Source organism: Zootermopsis nevadensis, unplaced genomic scaffold (genome assembly GCF_977971745.1).
Source record: "Zootermopsis nevadensis isolate Lab colony 2312 unplaced genomic scaffold, Znev_1.0 Znev_ptg000001l, whole genome shotgun sequence".
NCBI classification, from domain to species: Eukaryota; Metazoa; Arthropoda; class Insecta; order Blattodea; family Termopsidae; genus Zootermopsis; species Zootermopsis nevadensis.
The window spans coordinates 18187064-18205984 of record NW_028259133.1 but is presented as its reverse complement, the minus strand read 5'-3'; the positions used below and the strand labels follow the sequence as shown (position 1 = coordinate 18205984).

Here is an 18921-nt window from a genome sequence, read left to right as displayed (position 1 = left end):
CTTGAATGAGACACTAAACTAACCCCCCGAAGGGAAGTTAGTTTAGCGTGTTACTTAAGATTTTAAAACTCAACCAACCCTCAATTCGGGGGGGTTAGTTTAGTTTCTTACACAGGTTGGTTGCTCTGCTCTAGTATTTAATAAATATTGACGGTTTTGAAGGCTATAAAGTACACAACAGGAACTTTAATATAATAATCAGGCAAAATATCTTGATCCAGGACAATAGGATGCCATATACCAATGCATGTGTTTTATTCGTCAGTGGCCTCTGGAATAATTTATATCTTCTTTAATTGTTGTTTAATTAACGATGTTGTGATTAGCTCTGACTTTATAGCGTCGAGTAATTGATATCTTCTCACATAACTTCATATAGCGTGAGGCAGTAAACAAGATATAATTCAACAGTGAAGTGTTCAGTGTATATTCCTCGATAGATCGAAGCAACTCATACGAATGTGTGCATGTGATTTGTGGCCGAATTAAGGACGCTGTCATTGATTGTCAATAACTCAGATTATGGCGTCGGTGGGACTTTGTGTCAACATGCGCTCACAGACAAGAGGAAGACAGCAAACCATCGGAGTGACTAATCTGCGCGGTTCCGTCGTCAGTTGTGTAAATGTTTAAAGTTCTATACAAAGGTAAGTTTACTGCTTTGTTATTATGTGAAAGATGCAGAAAGTGAATGCACTTTACTGACCTCTAATTAACGATTTGGAACCCAACTTGTATCTGCGTGTTCAGCATTGTAATGAGGTACATTTTAGTATAATTTCTTTATTTTATAGAGAAATACAAAGAATTTTCGAACGTCATGTTACCATCTTTGCCCTTTTGGATTTTCCAATGTCAATAATACCAACATGGCTATCGTTCAGACCTGTGGGGTCGTAGAGACATTAATATAAGACCCCAAAATTGTTGTCCTATTTGCTAATAGATCATCGAAAAACATCCAGGTGTATTTTTACGCTTTGGCATTAGCGAATAATACCTTATATGCGTGTTCAAGTCTGTCTGACGCGTATTTCATCCGAAAAGATCGTTCTATCACTTGGCCTCGTGGACCACAGTTTGGGGCTAGGGAACGGATTTTCATTAAATTCCGTACAGAATGCGATCGGAGCCTAGTCCATAATAGTGCTTCTTAATTCTCAAATCTGTAAAATCGAAAGGGAGAGTGATCAAAATATTGAGGTGGGACGATGAAGATACAGGCCGAGGTCCTCATTACATGCGTGACGTCGTCGTTGGGAATTTGTGTGTGGTTCAGAGACAGCACCACAACACTCTTACTTGTGATATTTGTATGAGACACGTGTTTTTTTAATAAATTTACATTAGATTCAACGTCTGTATGCCTAGATTCTTGTCGACATATGCAGAACAACTCTTGTGAAAATCGTACACACTGCTAGTAGGCGTGGTGTGTGCCATCAGATGAGAGAGAGAGAGAGAGAGATGAGTGGAGGTGTAGTACGTAGTAAATAAGTGACCTAGTAGATGTTCTGAGACGGGTTTAACTCGCCATTATTGTTTACGTCATCGGAACACTGAATTTGCATACGAAAATTGTAAACAAATGGTGGGTGCCCCGCAGAATTGCCCTCTCTAGAATTCTTACGTCATCGTTGTTCTGAATTTGGAAGTTCTGGTGGGCGAGTTGTTACTGTTGTCATAGTTTATATATTTCAGAAGCAAGAATTTGGGACCACAAGGTCGTCGGACATATGCGTGGATCAGAAGGGGCAAATACATGTAGTTTTCTGAATTCTCAAGCCTGCCATTTTCCTTAAGACCCATTTTAATACAATCCTCCAATCTATGCCAAAGTCCTTCAGGTTTTTTGGCCTGAATTTTATTAATTTATTACCTCCTCCATAGACGCCAAATACCCCGTTCGTCTAATGTGTACTGTTATCTATTTGCTTACTTAAATATGTTATATCGTTTATTAACGTCTTGTTATAAATCAAACGCGCTGCCTGGATACCTACTGAAATCGGATTGCTATAACGATGAACGATGACGCAACATTAATAACACATGTGATTTATGATATGGCGGAGTTGAAAGTACAGTCGTGGCCTGTTTCAAGACGTACATAAATCATGAAGGCGTATTTTAATATCTATAATACACCGTTGACCTTCGTCGGGGGCTTGAAAGTGATTTGTGTCTCGTCTCACGCATCCACACGCCTACTTTGTTTCTTTCGTTCCTTTGTACAAGAAAATGCGAGATTTGTCGCATCAGTTTGTTGCACGCGCGCGTGAGTGTGTGTGTGTGAGTGTGTGTGTGGGTTTGAGTTCGCACGGAAGTCCCTAGGCGTGTCAGTCTTACTCAATATTTGATTCTGTCTTCAGGGTACAAATTAATACCTAGACGCTAAGTTCTTGCAATTACTTTGGATACCATTTGCAAGAAGACGTCAGAAATTAGGAATGTCATAACCTTACCTAACCTAACCTAACCTAACCCAACCTAACTCAAAACGCAACCTAATTCAATGTAACTCATCCCAATCAAACTTAAACGAATGCAAAATAACCGACCAGCATTAGATCGAACCCACCAACGCTTAAGTACTTCCATAGAGACTTCCAGCACTTCTCCATGACCAAAAATCTTCTGCATAAACTGTCCAGGATTTCTCCGGAACTTCTCTAGTACTTTTCCAGAATTTCTCCAGGATATAACCGCGATCAGCCTTGAACAGGCTAGAAGTTCTCCGGGACACATACGAGCCAGAAAAAGAGACATCGCTTGGGGATAATTTTCAACAGTGAATGAAGATACCAGAATATTGAAGTTGTTCTATGCTGTATGTCCTTGCTGCTTCCATCATCAGGGTGATGAGGCCTGATGATGGAGCCAGTACACTTCTTCCAGACTACATCGCGTGTTGGTTTGTGCCATACGTCTCTTACATCTTGCTAATGCGAACATTTTATTGCTTTCAGTTTTTGCTGAATGGACTTTGTAACTGGTACGATCGTCCTGGGTTGTTATTTCTGTAGCTGCTTCACCTAAAATGTAGGTATGGGAGCGTTCTGACATTAGTCAAGGGCACACGACTTTCGTGACTCTCGGTAAGACACGATAATATGCTTCTGTCATAAAACGACGTTGTTATGCAGAAGGTGGCTTGAACGAACGTTGCACGTCGTAGGACGTCAATGCTACTTTGCCCACTAGGCAAGCTCGATAAATCCTCCTGTCCAATGGGTACAGAGGTTTAAGTAGGCTGTCTTCTGCCCAGACGATGGGGGCGGTGAGCACTTCTGAAATTTCGGTCAGCTTCTACGAGACACCACGGCACACTATCCGAGGTTTTCATGTTCATACTCGCTGCCTTGAGAACCTGAAATCTCAACTCTGTGGTACGTTGACCGTTTCTTAGATGGGCAAAAAGTATTCGCCGCTTTTATGAATCCGAAGGTTCATTAAAGTTCATGTCTCATCTCCGGAATTCAGGTCAAATAACATTTTTTAAAAAAAAGACTTCCTTCGAAAATACGATTACTCCAAATTCACACACTGCGCGAACTATTTAAAAATACAGTGGTTAGTGTGAGTGTACCACATTCAATATCTCTGCATTCTTGCCGCAGAGCATTAGTGGTTATTTTTCTCAACAGCGTTGACCGGTTAATGTTTGTAATCGAGACACGTTGTGTTGAAGTACGAACTGAAATTTTAAATGTGATTTCGACGAGTTGCGTTCTTCAGACTAAAGCCTGCATAAACAAAGCCATGGCTCAACTTCTGAATGTCTTACACTCCTCCAGAAGGACGATTGGGTACAAACTGGGAACCTTCATAGCCGAGATCGTTTCTTTTATTCCTTCGTTAAATATGGCTTATCTCATTCTTCTCCAAGTCGTTTCGTTCTCCGAAGAGTTGAAACACTGAAAATAAATTACGTTTCAGAGGAAAGGCGATGCTTTTTATACGAAGTAAATACAAATCTCGCTGCGACTACGAAGAAACACACCTACAGGACGACTACCTACACATGTACAAATATCTGACCTTGTGTATCTTTATCAGTCGGAATATATTGTTTTAAACCGTGACCTTTTGACACCGCTTTCATTATAGAAAATAATAAGATACTGTCCTACATGAAACGCAGTTGCGTTACGTAACATTTGCCTTGTTCTTCCTCGTGTCTTCCTGTTTTTGGGTCCAGAAACAGCGTCTTCCCGTTCTCATTCTGCCTGACCCATATTTGAGACCTCTCTCTGACCCCGTGACATGCGGTCCTGATCTCAAATTTCCGCTGGCAAATGGCGTGCTTGGTGCTGCCTGCCTTTGATAAAGATTTGTTTCATTTTTTTTGCAAGGTGCTCTGTAATTTTGTTGTACATCTGAATTGAATATGGGTCATTTGAAATGTACCCTTCCCCTTTCTCTCCAACCCCCATCCGCCCCCGCCATCGCTGACTGACGCCGTGATATGCGTCACCAGATGTACTTTAGCCCAAAAAGCAATCTCTTGCGTCAATCATAAAACACAGGGAGAGTTTTCACATCGTGTGTTCATGCGTTCTTAGCGCAAAAATCAAAAATTGAACTCGTGTATTGAAAATAATTGGTTTAAACCGACTTCATTTCAAGTTAAATCCTAGCAGTAATATAGGCCCAGTTGAGTATTTACAAGTCTAAAGTTAATTTTGTGCAATTGGCTGTTTTAAAATGGCTGTTTTCTGGGTTATTTGCGCCATTTAGTCTAGTACAGTGGTTTTCAACCTGGAGTACACGTACCCCTGGGGGTACGTTAAATTTAAAAGAATATATTATTTTATGATAAACACTGAATAATCAGTAATGTAATTTATTTAATTTATTTTAGATGTAGATTATATACTATGTATAACTTGAATTATACACCAACAACTTTGGGGGTACAGAGTTGAAGAGAGAAATTATATCTGGGGGGTACGCGAACAAAAAAAGGTTGAACACGACTGGTCTAGTGGACGTTTACCGATGTTTAAAAAGATGCGAACTACGTCTATCAAAAGGGCGATCTCCTTTAAGATAAGGGCGACAATACCTCTTAGACGTCGGTAAACGTCTCTCAGACTACACTACGAACCAGAAGACAGCCTCCTTCGTATTCAATGTCATGAGAACCTCAAATCCCACTGAATTTCATTTTACTAACTACAGTCTATCATTTGTCGCAGAACATTGACGTCTGTAGTATTTTTAATTGCCGGCGTCTTAGCAATTATCGTCATGCGACACAAAATGTGCGGGTGTTTCCAGAACTACGAATCGATAATTGAGTCCTACTTTATATGCATGATTATTGTGTTATGATGATGATGATGATGATCTACAGCTATAATTACAACAGAACTGATACTGTAGTTGCATTACAATTAACGGTTTCCAGTCGTGATAGTTTAGTCAATGTAATGAATAGGCTGGCTGGGCAACTGAGGTTCGATTCTCGGAGGGGTACAAAATTTAGCTGCTGTGATAAAACCAGCTACGTTACTCGTAACCTTTCTCCGGTGGTAAAGCAGGCCTGGGCTTGAAGCTAACCATTCACGTCCATCTAGCTCCGAGGCTAAGAATGCATGGAGCTGTACCCTTTGTTCGGAATGAAGATTGTACCTTATCATAAACATTTATATTGACAAATTGTTCTAGCATTCGATGGCATTTGCATAAGGAATTAAGATTCTGTCAAAAAATTATGGTTAACTTTATCAGTCAGTTCTGAATTTATTATCATCACTGGATTTTTAGATTTTGTAGGTTCTCGCAGTAAACAGCGATTATTTCTGTAAACTACGTCAACTAACTGATCTTTGTAATGGTGAAGTGTTGTGTTTACTTCGCGGTACGGGCTAAATTTTTAAATAATATTTTACATAAACAAAGGGATAGTTGCGGAAATGATTTTTGCAGTCTAGGAAAATAATTTACGTAGTACAGAGTTCAGTGTGGTGATGTCCGATAATCCTGCCTGCGGGACATTAATTCTATTTATACGTCGTTGGGGTTGTCACGTTGTCAGATGGGGTGTTTCTTTATCCATCAGTTGATATTTAGTAAGTTACATTACAAAGGCTTAGAAATTAAACAATTGTGTACATAAACGTAGGTTATTCAACTGGTGCTTATGGACATAGGATTTAAGGGTGTTAACTGAGCTCGTGTGACTCAGGACCAGATCTGGTGGCGGGCATTTGTGAACACGATAATGAATCCTTACAAGTTTAACTAGATGAGTGGCTGTTATCATCTGTAGAAGTACTATGCTCCTTGGAATGAGTTATGAGTACGGGATACATAAAATGCAAGGGTGACAGAGACATCCGATTGAAACTTAAACGTGGGTTTATCTCGGGCTAGCAATATGGGAAGACAGTGATGTAGAAAACACGGAAATTCTCCTGTAATTGTCTCTCAATCTGCATCTGAATGTCTTACGGTACGTAACATAAAGTTGCGTTTCGTTTAACATTCTGTGTGTTTGTGTTACTTTTCCGAGTTTAATTACGTCTGTTATGTTCTTCTCCAAAGAATGTGAACTGCAGTCATCCATCTTTCTTGTAATGAAGACTGATAGTCTACACCAATTACATCTGTTGCTCGTTAATTTAGATTCGAGACAGTGAGAACTCGCTATAAGACGAGACTTCGTGCAGACCTAAACGCAGAACAAGTGTGGTAACATTTCGGTTTATTGGCTACATTTGGCTCTTCAGGCAATGATTAGATTAGGAGATGGTTGCAGTAACCACCTCTGAAACGTCGGCCAGTTTCTACCAGACTTCACGGCCCAACATCCCAGAAGACAACCATCTTTACAGTCGCCACCGTGAGAATCTGAAATCTCATCAATGTTGTATTTCGTCATTCGTGTATCGCGTATTAATTAGGGTTTAAATCCTGGTGTACCCCCTTTAAATAACCACGTTGACCCCCCACACCGAACTCATAAATTTTTGAGGTTATGAGTAGAGGAAGGGGAACTTGAATTTCAACCTTCAACTTGTCCCCCCCCTCCCTCCTGGACTGAAATGTGCGCCAGGCCAGTTATATTGATCTACTTTAGGGGCGGTAACTCTGTACCGAGGGGCGCTTTGACTGCTGCGACGACAGAGCCTATGTGGGACGTAGTGGAAACATGGAAAACATCCCCGTCTCACTCATCCTAACCCCGGAACACTACTGCGTTTCTGTCACTAGTGTTGTCTGCCCGCCTTGCGTGAGGAAGCGACCAGCTGATGGCTGGTACTGTGACAATACGGTCTTGAAACAGCAGAAGAGCGCCTACCGGCATTTGTAGTGGTCCGATCAAGAAGCCCACACACCGCACACATGTATCCTTGTCTACGAGCAGTAGGAGTTCTACTACTACTTCATGTCAAGACGTACTCGCCGACAGCCGCTACTACTACGGGCAAGCCCGTGGTTCAGCTGAGTCAAACAGACGCGGCCTGAGTTCTGATCGTGAAGGTGTGACCTTACAGAAAACAACACGAGCGTGGGTACAGCGTTTGTGTATATAAAGATTAGTGAGCGCTATTGAACAGACAGCTGATACTGTTTCCTTGCTGACAATACATGTGAGAAAGGGGGGGAAAATTGAATCTCGTTTCTGTGCCTCTATCTGGATGGACTAGGTACATTGTGATGTCAAGTTGCTCCGGTTGAAAATGTCTTCAAAAGTTCTTCAGGAACGGTGACAGAATCACGACTTCGTTTTCTTGCAAGTAAGACGGTTCATTAACAGGTACTGTAATGAATTTAATCATATTATTATCGCTGCTAATTAATTATAACAAGTTAATATTTAACTTATCACAGTAACAACTACTCATTTCTGCCTGAAAATGTGTAAAATTTGCTAATGTATGTACTAAATCGCATATTTATTTTGATACCTAAAAGAGCGGGTTAGACTTCTTTGTAAGCATTCAAAGTTTAATCATCTCCTGGCTATTTTATTTAATTAAAATGGACCGACGAGTTTCTGATAGACTTCAAAATGCTTGCCCTGTAACTGGCAAGGTTAATAGTTGACCGATCGTGTGTTAACGTGGTATTCAGGTGCTGTAAGTTAATTAGAAGGTTAAATATTTATTTTGGTTTAATTTAACCACAGTCAGTGGCACAGACTGAATAGAATAGAATGATGGGGTGATTAATGGATGATGAATTTTTCAGGCATTAGCCTATGGGGACTGAGGAAAAGTACAAAATGACTCAAATAAGATAGCCGGTCTCCGAGCCGAGATTTGAATTCGAGACCTCTCGATTACGAAGAAGAAATTCAAAACAATTGGGAAGATTACATTTATTTATTAATTATTTTTTTAACTGTAAATATATTGCAGAATGTTATTATTACTGTGTCCGTTTTGTTGTTATTATTATGTTATTTATTTTATAAGGTCCGATTGCCATGAATTGTCGTGTCTTCGTTACATTTTCCAGATACAATCTTACGGTTTACCACCGCCGATCTCCAAATCCATATCTGAAGAATTTTACATGCTTAGCTGCAGTTGTACTTTCAGTTACCGCCATTGAACTTGTAGCAAAAAAATATATATTCGTGCTGTCGAGAAGTTTTTTTTTACATAAAAAATTGCCTTGACAGCCTTGGCCTATTTTTTAATAATATATCACAATATATAATTTTAGAACTTTATATAAAGAGGCACTAGTGTCGCTCCCACCTCATAAGTTTGCGTTCTCCATATTGTTGATAGCGATTATAGGAAGTTGGAAAAAATGTGAGGAGGTTGGGTGGTTACCAGTGGCTCAACGTTCGTATAAAATTTTGTGGAAATCGGTCAAAATTGAAATGTGACCCACACAAGGTGATATCATAAGCATACTTTCTTTGTATGAGAAAGGAAAGTATGCCGAAAATGGGACAAATTATAGTCTACTAAATCAATGAAGTGTCCCCAAGCGTGACCGGGGAAGGGGGGGGGGGTCCATGTCAGTACGGGAAATGAACTTCCACGAAACATTGTAATGTAATTGTTTCCATATGATTTTGTATTTGTTATATTGTAAAACGCAGAGAACGAATCGCATTTGGCATCGTGGGCCTGTCACAACTGTGATTCCGTATCCAGCAGGAGGGCATACTAATCTTACGATAGGAAAGAAAATAATATTTACATCAGTTCTTGCTTCAGATGGATCTATTCGTGAACCTGGAACTATCTGCCATAGTTTTTTTGCTGAATCAAGATAGAATCTTAGGTGTCGGAAATTTTCAGTCAAGAAACAATCGATGACCTCTTTTGGAGAAGTGAGATATCTATATCTCTTCACATTCAATTATCTCGTGAAGTTGCAACAGACTAATACCGGTCAATAGGCCTTCACCAAAGCATATTGAAAACATAGCACTGATTTTTTCTGTGTGTATAGTACTAATGTTGGTACTCTTCGCAAAGTATTTTTGTGTCATGAGAGAGGCGAGAATTGCGTAAAATCCATTTTAATATTATCCTCCCATCTATGTATATGTGTTCCGAGTAGTTTCACTCTTTCTTCAGGCTATCCGATCAAAAAATTTATATGAAAATGGGGTTTCGGGGTGTGGATTTTATTTATTTGGCTCAGGGTAGGGACCTCTGTCTGGCTCTTGTGAATACGTTGATGAACTCCCGAGGTTCTATAAAAGGAGAGTAATTTCTTGACTAGCTGAACGACTATTAATTTATCAAAAAAATTATTCTGGTGCCTGAAGCTAATAATTATACGAGTAGGAGTAACATGTCAAATTTGGAAGAAATAATGCTATCGGATAGCATGGATACTGACCGATTGGATAAAGGTCTGTTCTGTGTCGAAGCACTAACGGGTTGCTTCCAGTGTTACGCAACAATCTAGTGTATTCTGTTTGCACTTCAGAATTCTTTGCACAGATATTTGCTCTGTGTATCAGCATTCGAATCTCAGATATCGTACTTACAAACCTTGAGATGCCACTAGAAGTTTATAGATAACAACAACAACAACAACAACAACAACAAATGTTTGTGAAATATGGCGTAGCGTGTTATCTCTTTGTCTCTTCTTTTCGCTGTGCATTCTTCTCTTTTGTTTCAAACACGATACATTTCACACTGGCGGGGCTGAAAATTCCAGATGTAGAGTGCTTTGTCGGTAGGCATATTCGAGAATTTGCCAATAACAACTGCAGAATTAACTGGGGCTGATAAAGAATCTTTTCGACGGTTTGAGGTGTAAGTTGCTGTTATCTGTTATGATTACACAGCAAGCGGCAATCCCAGGCCTAATGAGATTTATTGGCCTAAACATTTTCCAAATGAGTTCTTTGCTAGTTTAGTTGCCTAAATTATTTTGATGATCATTTAGTTGTGATGAAAATCTTGTTGCGGAACAATAAAGTGTCTTCCTTTATTTCAATATGTGCGTGATCTCCCTTATTCAATACTGTGTAAGATATTTCTTTGAAATTTGTAAAATTTAGTAGGAGTTGAGGTTTTTAACGGCGGTGAGTCCGAATATGGCCGTCTACCGTGTAGTCTGTTAGTAGTTTACCAACGTTTCTGAGGTGGTCCTGCCTCCATCATCAGGGAGATTACTCATCGTAAACTTTTATAACCCAGAAGACAGCCATCTTGGTACAATATCTTCACTTCTTTTTTATTTGTTTATCATTTCATTAAATAATATTATTTATGAGCAGTTGGAAATACGTGTTACTGTAATTTATTTCGAATATAATTTTACGCTTACGCGTAATTAACTTGAAGTACATTGGCAGCTTGAATTGCCCTAACTTTCGATGATCTAATGACACTCCGTCAATCATGAGGTTGAAGTTAAAAGAGGCGTTGGAGGAACGGTGTACAGTAATGAAGATAATGCTACTGTGTTAGGAGAAATTTTCATTGTCGTCTCGAGGGGTCAGAGAAATCTTGAGTAACGCAGACGCTGATTTAAATTAAATTACTGAGACAATAATTGTGTATAAGAGGATGGAGAAAACTCTGGGTGACATTGTTGATTAAAGCAAGTGGGATGAGAGCTTCGTTCTGTTGTTTCCTTGTTGGAATGCATGACTGCCATTCTTATATAAATAAATGTTCTCATACTTGTAGCTGAAATGTAAGCCCGAACGAAGCATTTGGCTGATGGATTATTTTGGTAAAGATAATTATTTATATGTGGACCTATTTGTAACAGTAGACCTAATTTGTTTAAATTGAAAACAAATTACTATGACGTTTCGTTAAATTGCCCTTATTTATTACTTTGCGATCGGCGATTCAGAAAATGTCCCAGGTCTGGGAACGTTGATTGCCCCTGATGAAGTCAGTTCTATTCGTTAGTGAGTGATCTTTTGTCGTGTTTCTTATCAGTGAGATGAAAAAAGGAGTGTTTATTTGTTACACGCGTGGTGTGATAGAACAGATAAAACACCATTTCACTTATTCAATCCCATTTGAGGTTGTTGATCTGAAATGCGTGATTCAGATCTGTCCACGTGAACTGCCATCGACTTTCAAAATGGGGTTCAGAGTTAAGATTTGTAGTGGTTTGTTGTGGCGAAGTTTTTCGGTGATTTATCATAAAATTAAGTAGGCTAATGAACAATGCGTATGAATCTAGTAGTAATAATATAGCTACTGACAATGTCTCTAGTAGGAAGTAAAAGTTTAACACATACACAATTTTTTCGTACAGAATTTGTACGTGTGTTTACGATCTATCTCATACAAAACTTCTGTTTTCAGTGTTTTATTACCGGTATTAAACCGAAAGGTAGATTTCGGTGTTCGGCTACCTCCATGTTACAAAATGCTGTATTACGAAAAGTTTAATATTTTTAGAATGTCTGTTATCACATTTTACATTATCGGCACTTAATTTACGATCCACATTAAGTCTCGTTCCCATTTCAAACGTTGGTACTACTGCCATGCTGTTATTAGTGACAGGACGTTAAAATATTAATGTAATGAATGTGGGTTGTAATATAGTAGCTTGATGCTTATAACAATTATAAGAAATCTGTAAAGTTGTTCATAACGTTATTTAAATTGATACCAATTATTAACTTTTCTGTCCGTTTGTCAGATTAATTGAAAGATTATTCTGAAGTTTATAAGCAGTATCCGTCTTTTTATTGGCAAATCTATCGATTGTAGTATACTGCTAGATTAATTTACAAAAGCAGCAGTTAGACTCGTTTAATATAGGCACGTATGAAAAGGAGATTCATTACGAACGACGGCGTAATTAGAGCACTGCAAATTAATTGTCTGTTCTAACATGTTTTGTTTATCTGTACCTTACATCTGTTTATCTTTTTGTTCACTTTAAATAGCAGTCATAACACTTGTTTGTTAGTGAGTCTGAACCCGTCCCTTACTAAATTGTGAATAGAATGGGTATCAGTTGCATCTCTTTTCAATTGCATGCTAAGACCGTGGTTCCCTCTTGACTTCTGGCTACAGAAGAAGCTTCTGTCAGTTATGGGTTTACCGGGAAGGGAGACTAGAATTAGGTGCATTATGTATGATAGAAATTTTCCCCACACTGAGCCACACCCTGACAGCGTAGACATGAATACAAAAAACCATCCGTCTTTCATTTCTTAATTCATCAAAGGGTGGGTAAAGCAGAACCCTTATTGCATGTGCTGGAATGAAAGGGTATGTTGTTGGAATTGTGAGGGGAGTAGTGTGTGTGGATGCTGCATCTCTTCCGTCCATGCGAAGCCAGTGGAGCAGCTGTGCGTATGGGTGAGTTGTGTATACATGGGTGCTTTTGGTCCGTAATGCGTGTCGCTTGCAGCCACATCAACAGGAAGACAGACGGTCCAAAATAAGAGACAAACGAGAAGTTCTGGAAATAAACTCTGGCGCTTTCGTTCACAATTCTTCATTCTGTATTTAATGTAGTGTTGTTAGAATGAACTACAAAAATATGATTACTTATCGCCCTGTCGATGGACGTAGTAGGCGCCTCTGAAACGTCGGTTGATTTCAATCAGACAACAAAGTACAACATCCCAGAAGACAAGTCATCTTCGTATTCGCCGCGACGAGAACCTGAAGTCTCATATCATTGTTTTTTTTTCCAGTGTTACAGATTCCCACTATCTTAAACATTATTGAAAATATAAAATCTCCAAATATCGCACAGTTGTTATATTTGTAAATGTTAACGTATAAACTGCTCCCCCAGTATTGTGAGGGTGATTAAGTCGAGAAGAATGAGATGGGCGGGACATGTAGCGCGCATGGATGGGACAAGAGGTGTGCACCGGGTACTGGTTGGGAAACCCGAAGGGAAGAGACCGCTGGGGAGACCTAGACGTAGATGGGAGGATAATCTCAGGCGGGATCTATGGGAGATAGGAGTTGAAGGAGACCGGATTTTGTTGGCCCAGGACAGGGTCCGGTGGAGGGCTTTCGTTAATTCGGTGATGAACCTTCGGGTTCGGTAAGCCATCTAGTTAATTAGTTAGTTATAAACCACGTTTATTCAGCATTTAAGTCGACAACATTTCGACCAATCGATTTATACCCCCGGAAATTACGTAAACTGAGATTCCATTTCAACCTTTTTTTAAAAAGAATAATCTGGTTCCCCCTCTGATTATCCACTCTCGTATCTTCTGTTTTGCAGTTTGTAGTGTTGTCGAACTAAACTTTATCGAATGACACACGGAATAAGGCGTAGAGGAATTCAGTGTCATCACGATGTGGCAGTATTTGTTGATATTTCGTTATTGCAGATTCCTGAAGATGCGAAAACGAAATTGGTGCTTTGACCACGTTGAAACAATGAAACGAATGTTAAGTATCAACAGAATAAAGCAATGAAACTGCAGGTACTGTTTCTGCATAATTTTGTTTAATACTGCCATATCAAATCAAAATCTAAAATATAAACTTTTGTTGAAAATACCAAACACTTTCACTGTTCTGAAAATTGTCTCAGTCAATACGACGACAGGGCACAGCCTAGCTCTCTTACTTCGGTTAAAATCTTATTTATGCTGTAGCTCCAGATGAGACAGGCGAGAAAGCAGTTCTCTGTATGTATTCAGCTACAACACGGTTTACTTCCATTCCCATGGGCGTCAATGTCTTCAGACAAAAAATGTTAACAGGAAGAAGGCGACTGTGGAGTCACTAGAGTAATAAAATCTAAAAGAGAAAAAAATTGTATAGTTTTTACCAGAGGGCCTGAATACTGTTTCAGTCAGTGGACGTACTCAGTCGGCTCGGTAAGACTTTGGGGGAGATCACCCGCATGTCCTAATCTTCAGTTCCCCCCCCCCCCCTCAGAATCTAAGACTTCTTTTTAATGCCTTTTGGAAGTACAGTTACCATCAAAGTTGACTAGCTCCACAGATCAGACTTTTTCTTAAAAGACTACCTGTCCCTTAGACGAAATTTCAGGTTTTCACGGCGTTCTGATAGAAGTTTATCGACGTTTCAGAAGTGATTACTGTATCCAACATGAGGGCTATTAGGGGGCGACGATAAATAGCCCTGATTATGGAGGCAGCAAGCACCTCTGAAACGTCAGTTAATTTCTACCAGGCTACAAGTCGGAACAACCCAGAAGACTGTAATCTTAGTGAAGGGTTGGTTTTTCTTCTGACGTAGAAGTGACGGCGTAGAGAGGATTTGTGCTCAGAGATTCATTATAATATCATACATGTATTATCAAATATTTAACAGTCATGCCCGTTCTCGCGTTGCGGCGTTATTGAAAGAACTTGTTCGCCTGAAAAGATGTGTTTTATGAATTAACTGTATACAGGAATAGTGTGAGGTGATTATTCAGCGCGTTACTCGTTGTTGATATAGGCCTACTCACAGCTGCAGTGTGAATGAAGAATGTTTTGTTAGCAGACACGGTCTGTATTTTCCTTGAGGGTATTTGAGAACAAACTGTTAAGGAGATTATTTAGACACAAGAAGGAGGGCGTGACAGGAGGGTGGATTAATGTACAGGGCGTTCTCTGATAAATTTGAACGCAACTGTCACTTCTTGGCTCCCGGCTGGAACTGCATGACTCAGCGCCAAGTGCTACAAGGTTTCCTTCAAACGAGTCAGATACCGCTCTGTTAAAAAATAAAAATTATATAATAATTTCTACCGGGAGCCGAGATGTGATAGTTGCCTTCAATTTTATTAGAGAACGTCCTGTATATAACAAGGAGTTTGATTTTTGCTGTTCATTAAATATCATTACAAGACCAAGAGAAGAGGTCGGTTGCTTTGTTTAGATTTTTGTCGTTTCTTCTGTCTTACCAGACAGATGCTGGGATAGTACCCTTAAATAGGTCACGACGACAACTTTTTTGAACTTTTTTCAGTTTTGTATCAACTCTTCGAAATTGAAACCCACATAAATTTAGTTTGAGCATTCGGTCCTCACCTCAAAGAAAACACTTCTCTTCTCCACTACAGAAATCAGTTGGTTAATGCTGCATAAGAAAATTGTCGCTGTTTATTCTGAGAATCGTACAAAACCCACGAAAACACCGTATGGATAAAATGCAGACGTAATTATTTTTAATCCAGGTGGTACATATAGTTACCACTGGGTTTCAGATTATTAAAAATTATCTCACCGCTTTTTGCACGAAATTTGTAAACTGAAGACATAAAGGAGAGAGTGTCATCGTGTTCCATCATCGAAACTGTCAAAAAAGAACCCTCCTGTAACACCGAAACTGAGAGATGAATTAAGATTAAATGATTTCAGTATATGAACCGGGTTGAACTCTCGTTCACAACAGTTTATGGTTGGTGTTGAACTTCCAGATTCAAATATCCGATATTTAGTGTTTGAGAAGCAAATATTTAATTATTTCCTCTTTGCTAATTCATTATTACGTCTGTATTAAAATACGTAATTGATGTGGTGGGCGTTTTGGAATGTTCTGTGAATCTTGTAATGGTTTAACATCCAGATATATTCAGCGCCAGACGTCAATTAGCGCAGATAATTAATCCCATAATTAGTGAATGGTTAGAGCAACGCCTAAAAATATCTTTTCACCAAACGTTTGTCATTGTTTGTGCAGCTTTTATGATTGATGGACAGACTTCATGAATATAATTATTACTAGCCCGTTTAACAGCGTTAGCCGGGGTAACACCCTTTCTGACCGTAGCTATTCAATCACTTATGTCGACTCTTTGTTAACACTTAATACAGACATTGAATTCCAGACCGGTAAGTACAATCGAACGTTTGATATTACATTCCCAGTACATTTTGACCCATCATTCTCCTTGGTTTGGCCTTTAGTAATTGAATGACTGTGAAGGGAAGAAACTTACCCACACCCTCTTAACTCTCGAGAAGCCTGCTGGGATGAACAGCAAAAACGTTTCAACAGCTGATGTTCCATACCAATTGAACATGACAGTGGAGTGGCAGAAGTTTCGTTGTCTTCAGTGAAAGTTGGGTGTTTCCTTCTGAATCTTAAACCATTAGGCAGGTATTCCATTTGTTCTGAATGGCTTTGATGGTCAGATAGGAATTTAATGGGCGTTAGTAATTGTTACTTTGGGACTGGAAGTACGGAAAAGCGACACCTTTGAAGAAACTTGCATTGTAACTAATGTTTTACGAACCGATACCAAGTAATCACTCCAGTGTAGCCCAAGGCTTCGTCTGATGTTAAATTCTGTGACATCTTAATTCTTACTGAAATATGTTAAATTTTAATGAACGTCATATTTAGGAACAGCGCTCTTTAATTACCTTATCCTACTTTAAAGTACAGCCACGGTGGTCTAGCGGATAGAACGCTGGCCTTGTAATCCTGGGGTCTCGGGTTCGATTCCCGGCGGTGCCCGAATTTATAACTTGTGTTGGGCAAGGCCGTGGTCTAGGCAACACGGAGTTTTCCTCAGGGGGCTTCCCCGGTTTCTCCGTGGCATCCCAACAATTACTCCATTCACACACAGAAGAAGGCAATGGCAAACCACTTCTGGATCATCTACCAAGAACGTATATGAACAGGTCCCAGTCCGAGAAAAGGATGGAAGGATCCTGTTCATATGGACCTGTCGTCAGACAGAACACTAAATAATAATAATAACTTTAAAGTATGATACCAACATTTGTGACCATTCATTTCCAACTCATTATGAAGATGGCTGTCTTCTGAGTTGTTACGCCATATAGTCTGGTGAAAATTTACAGACGTTTCAGAGGTGCTTGCTGCCTCAGTCATCGGGGCGATAAAATTATTCCTGTCGTTTGTTGCAGGTGTAAGGAACCGCGGATGACTGTAGTCTCGATGGCTTCTGCGTTCCGAGCTACTCCGGGTCGGAGTCGGCGCACCGTCAACAGCTGGGGACCCATGTCCCTGCCGTCCGAAATAAACCGGCCCGTGTCAGGGCCATCCCAGAGTCAGCACATGCCCGAAACAGAGGAAGAGTACGTGGAATACTACCAGGATCGCATCTACTCTTCACAGAGCCGTCAGCTGTACCCGCTCCAAGAAGACCTCGCAGACTGGATCAACAAGACAGTGGGTAAGTAATTCTTTAATGTGTCGGCAGCAAACAGGCCTTTGTTCTTAGAATTCGTATAATTGATGTCCCTGGATACATTAGTAACAGCTGTGAGCTGAATTTGGTATAAAAATTACTACCTAGCCTAAGCATCGAGCCTGAAACACTTTATTACTTTTGCGTCAAGACATGAATTAATATAAACTATAAATAAGTTGAGTTTTAAGCAGTACAGATAAGTTGTTTGATTGGTGGGCATTGCGAATGCTCAAAATCTCAAAATTGCACATTTCCAGAAAGTCAGTTGTGGAAATACATTTTTTAATTTGAAGACATGGAGCATATAAAATAAATGTTCTTGAATGCGTCCAAAACTCTTGTTTTGTCGGAGCTCTCGCAACACACAGTGCTCAGAATATTATATTAGTGGGCGTCCTGGTATGTTCCCCTTCTCACGCCATTTTTCTCTAGGCGTAGTAAGTTATAGTTGCCTACCGTTTCGCAATTTGATTGTACTTGCTGTAATTAGAACAAAAGAAGGCAGTTATGCAACCAGACAAACAACTTTTAATACGCGATATACGACGAAGACCTGTTACACCAAGTACATTCTTGTTTATTATGGTCTATTTGAGTTGAGTTTGTTTCCCCATGTAGTCTTGTAGATGGTCACCACACTTTGGAGTAAAGTATTGCCTCCACCTTCAGGGTAGAAGTTAATAACTGAAGGAAGTTTTATTATAGAAGATGACTATTCCTGTGATGTTTTCGCTGTGTAGTCTCTTAGAAATTGACAGACTTTTTCGGAGGTGATTACTGCCTCCATCATCAGGGTCATGAGTAATATGTTTCGGCAGAATAAACTGGATGCGCCTACAGCGAACGTGGTCGGTGCCAAGCTCTCGGTTGGGCGCGGGACCGTGGTAGAACGCCCCTCTGCATAACGGACAGTGGCGTAATGTTGGTTCAGGCCATCTGGGGCTCTGTACCGGAACGGCTGGTTGCATCGGTGCTCAGGTGAGGCGCCCCCACAGGGTACCTGTTCGTGAGCAAACAGCGTGGTAGTATACATGCGAAGTGCGGCGGATTTGAATGTCGAACCGAAGAAATTGTATTGTCAGAGCTGGTTAATATCTTGTCATAAAACCAATTATTTAGACAGGGTACTTCCATATATCGCACTTTGAAATGTATTTGCAAAGTTTATAAATGCTGATAAAATATTTATTTACTTGTAATAAGGGTAAGAACTGAACAGGAAAAAATAATATTGCTTATTTCGATCTGTACAAACCTTGAATATGACTGTCTTATATGATATCTCGCCGCCCTGTTGATGGAGGCAGTAAACACACTGAAACGTCGGATAGTTTATTCCCAACTACACGACGT

The 18921-nt window shown here is 39.8% G+C and overlaps 1 protein-coding gene across 3 annotated transcripts in view; it reads left to right on the top strand.

The window, feature by feature from the left end:
- Positions 1-625: 625 nt before the first annotated feature.
- Positions 626-18921, top strand: part of LOC110830541 (growth arrest-specific protein 2-like) — a 38679-nt gene continuing 20383 nt past the window's right edge. The window contains exons 1-2 of one of the 3 annotated variants that reach the window (XM_022065597.2): positions 626-647; positions 17282-17550. In XM_022065597.2, the coding sequence (XP_021921289.1) occupies positions 17298-17550 (253 nt within the window). In that variant the 5' untranslated portion in view covers positions 626-647; positions 17282-17297. Of the gene's footprint in view, positions 648-7126; positions 7769-17281; positions 17551-18921 lie in introns of those variants that run through there. The other 2 variants (XM_022065596.2, XM_022065595.2) reach the window with 2 other exon arrangements.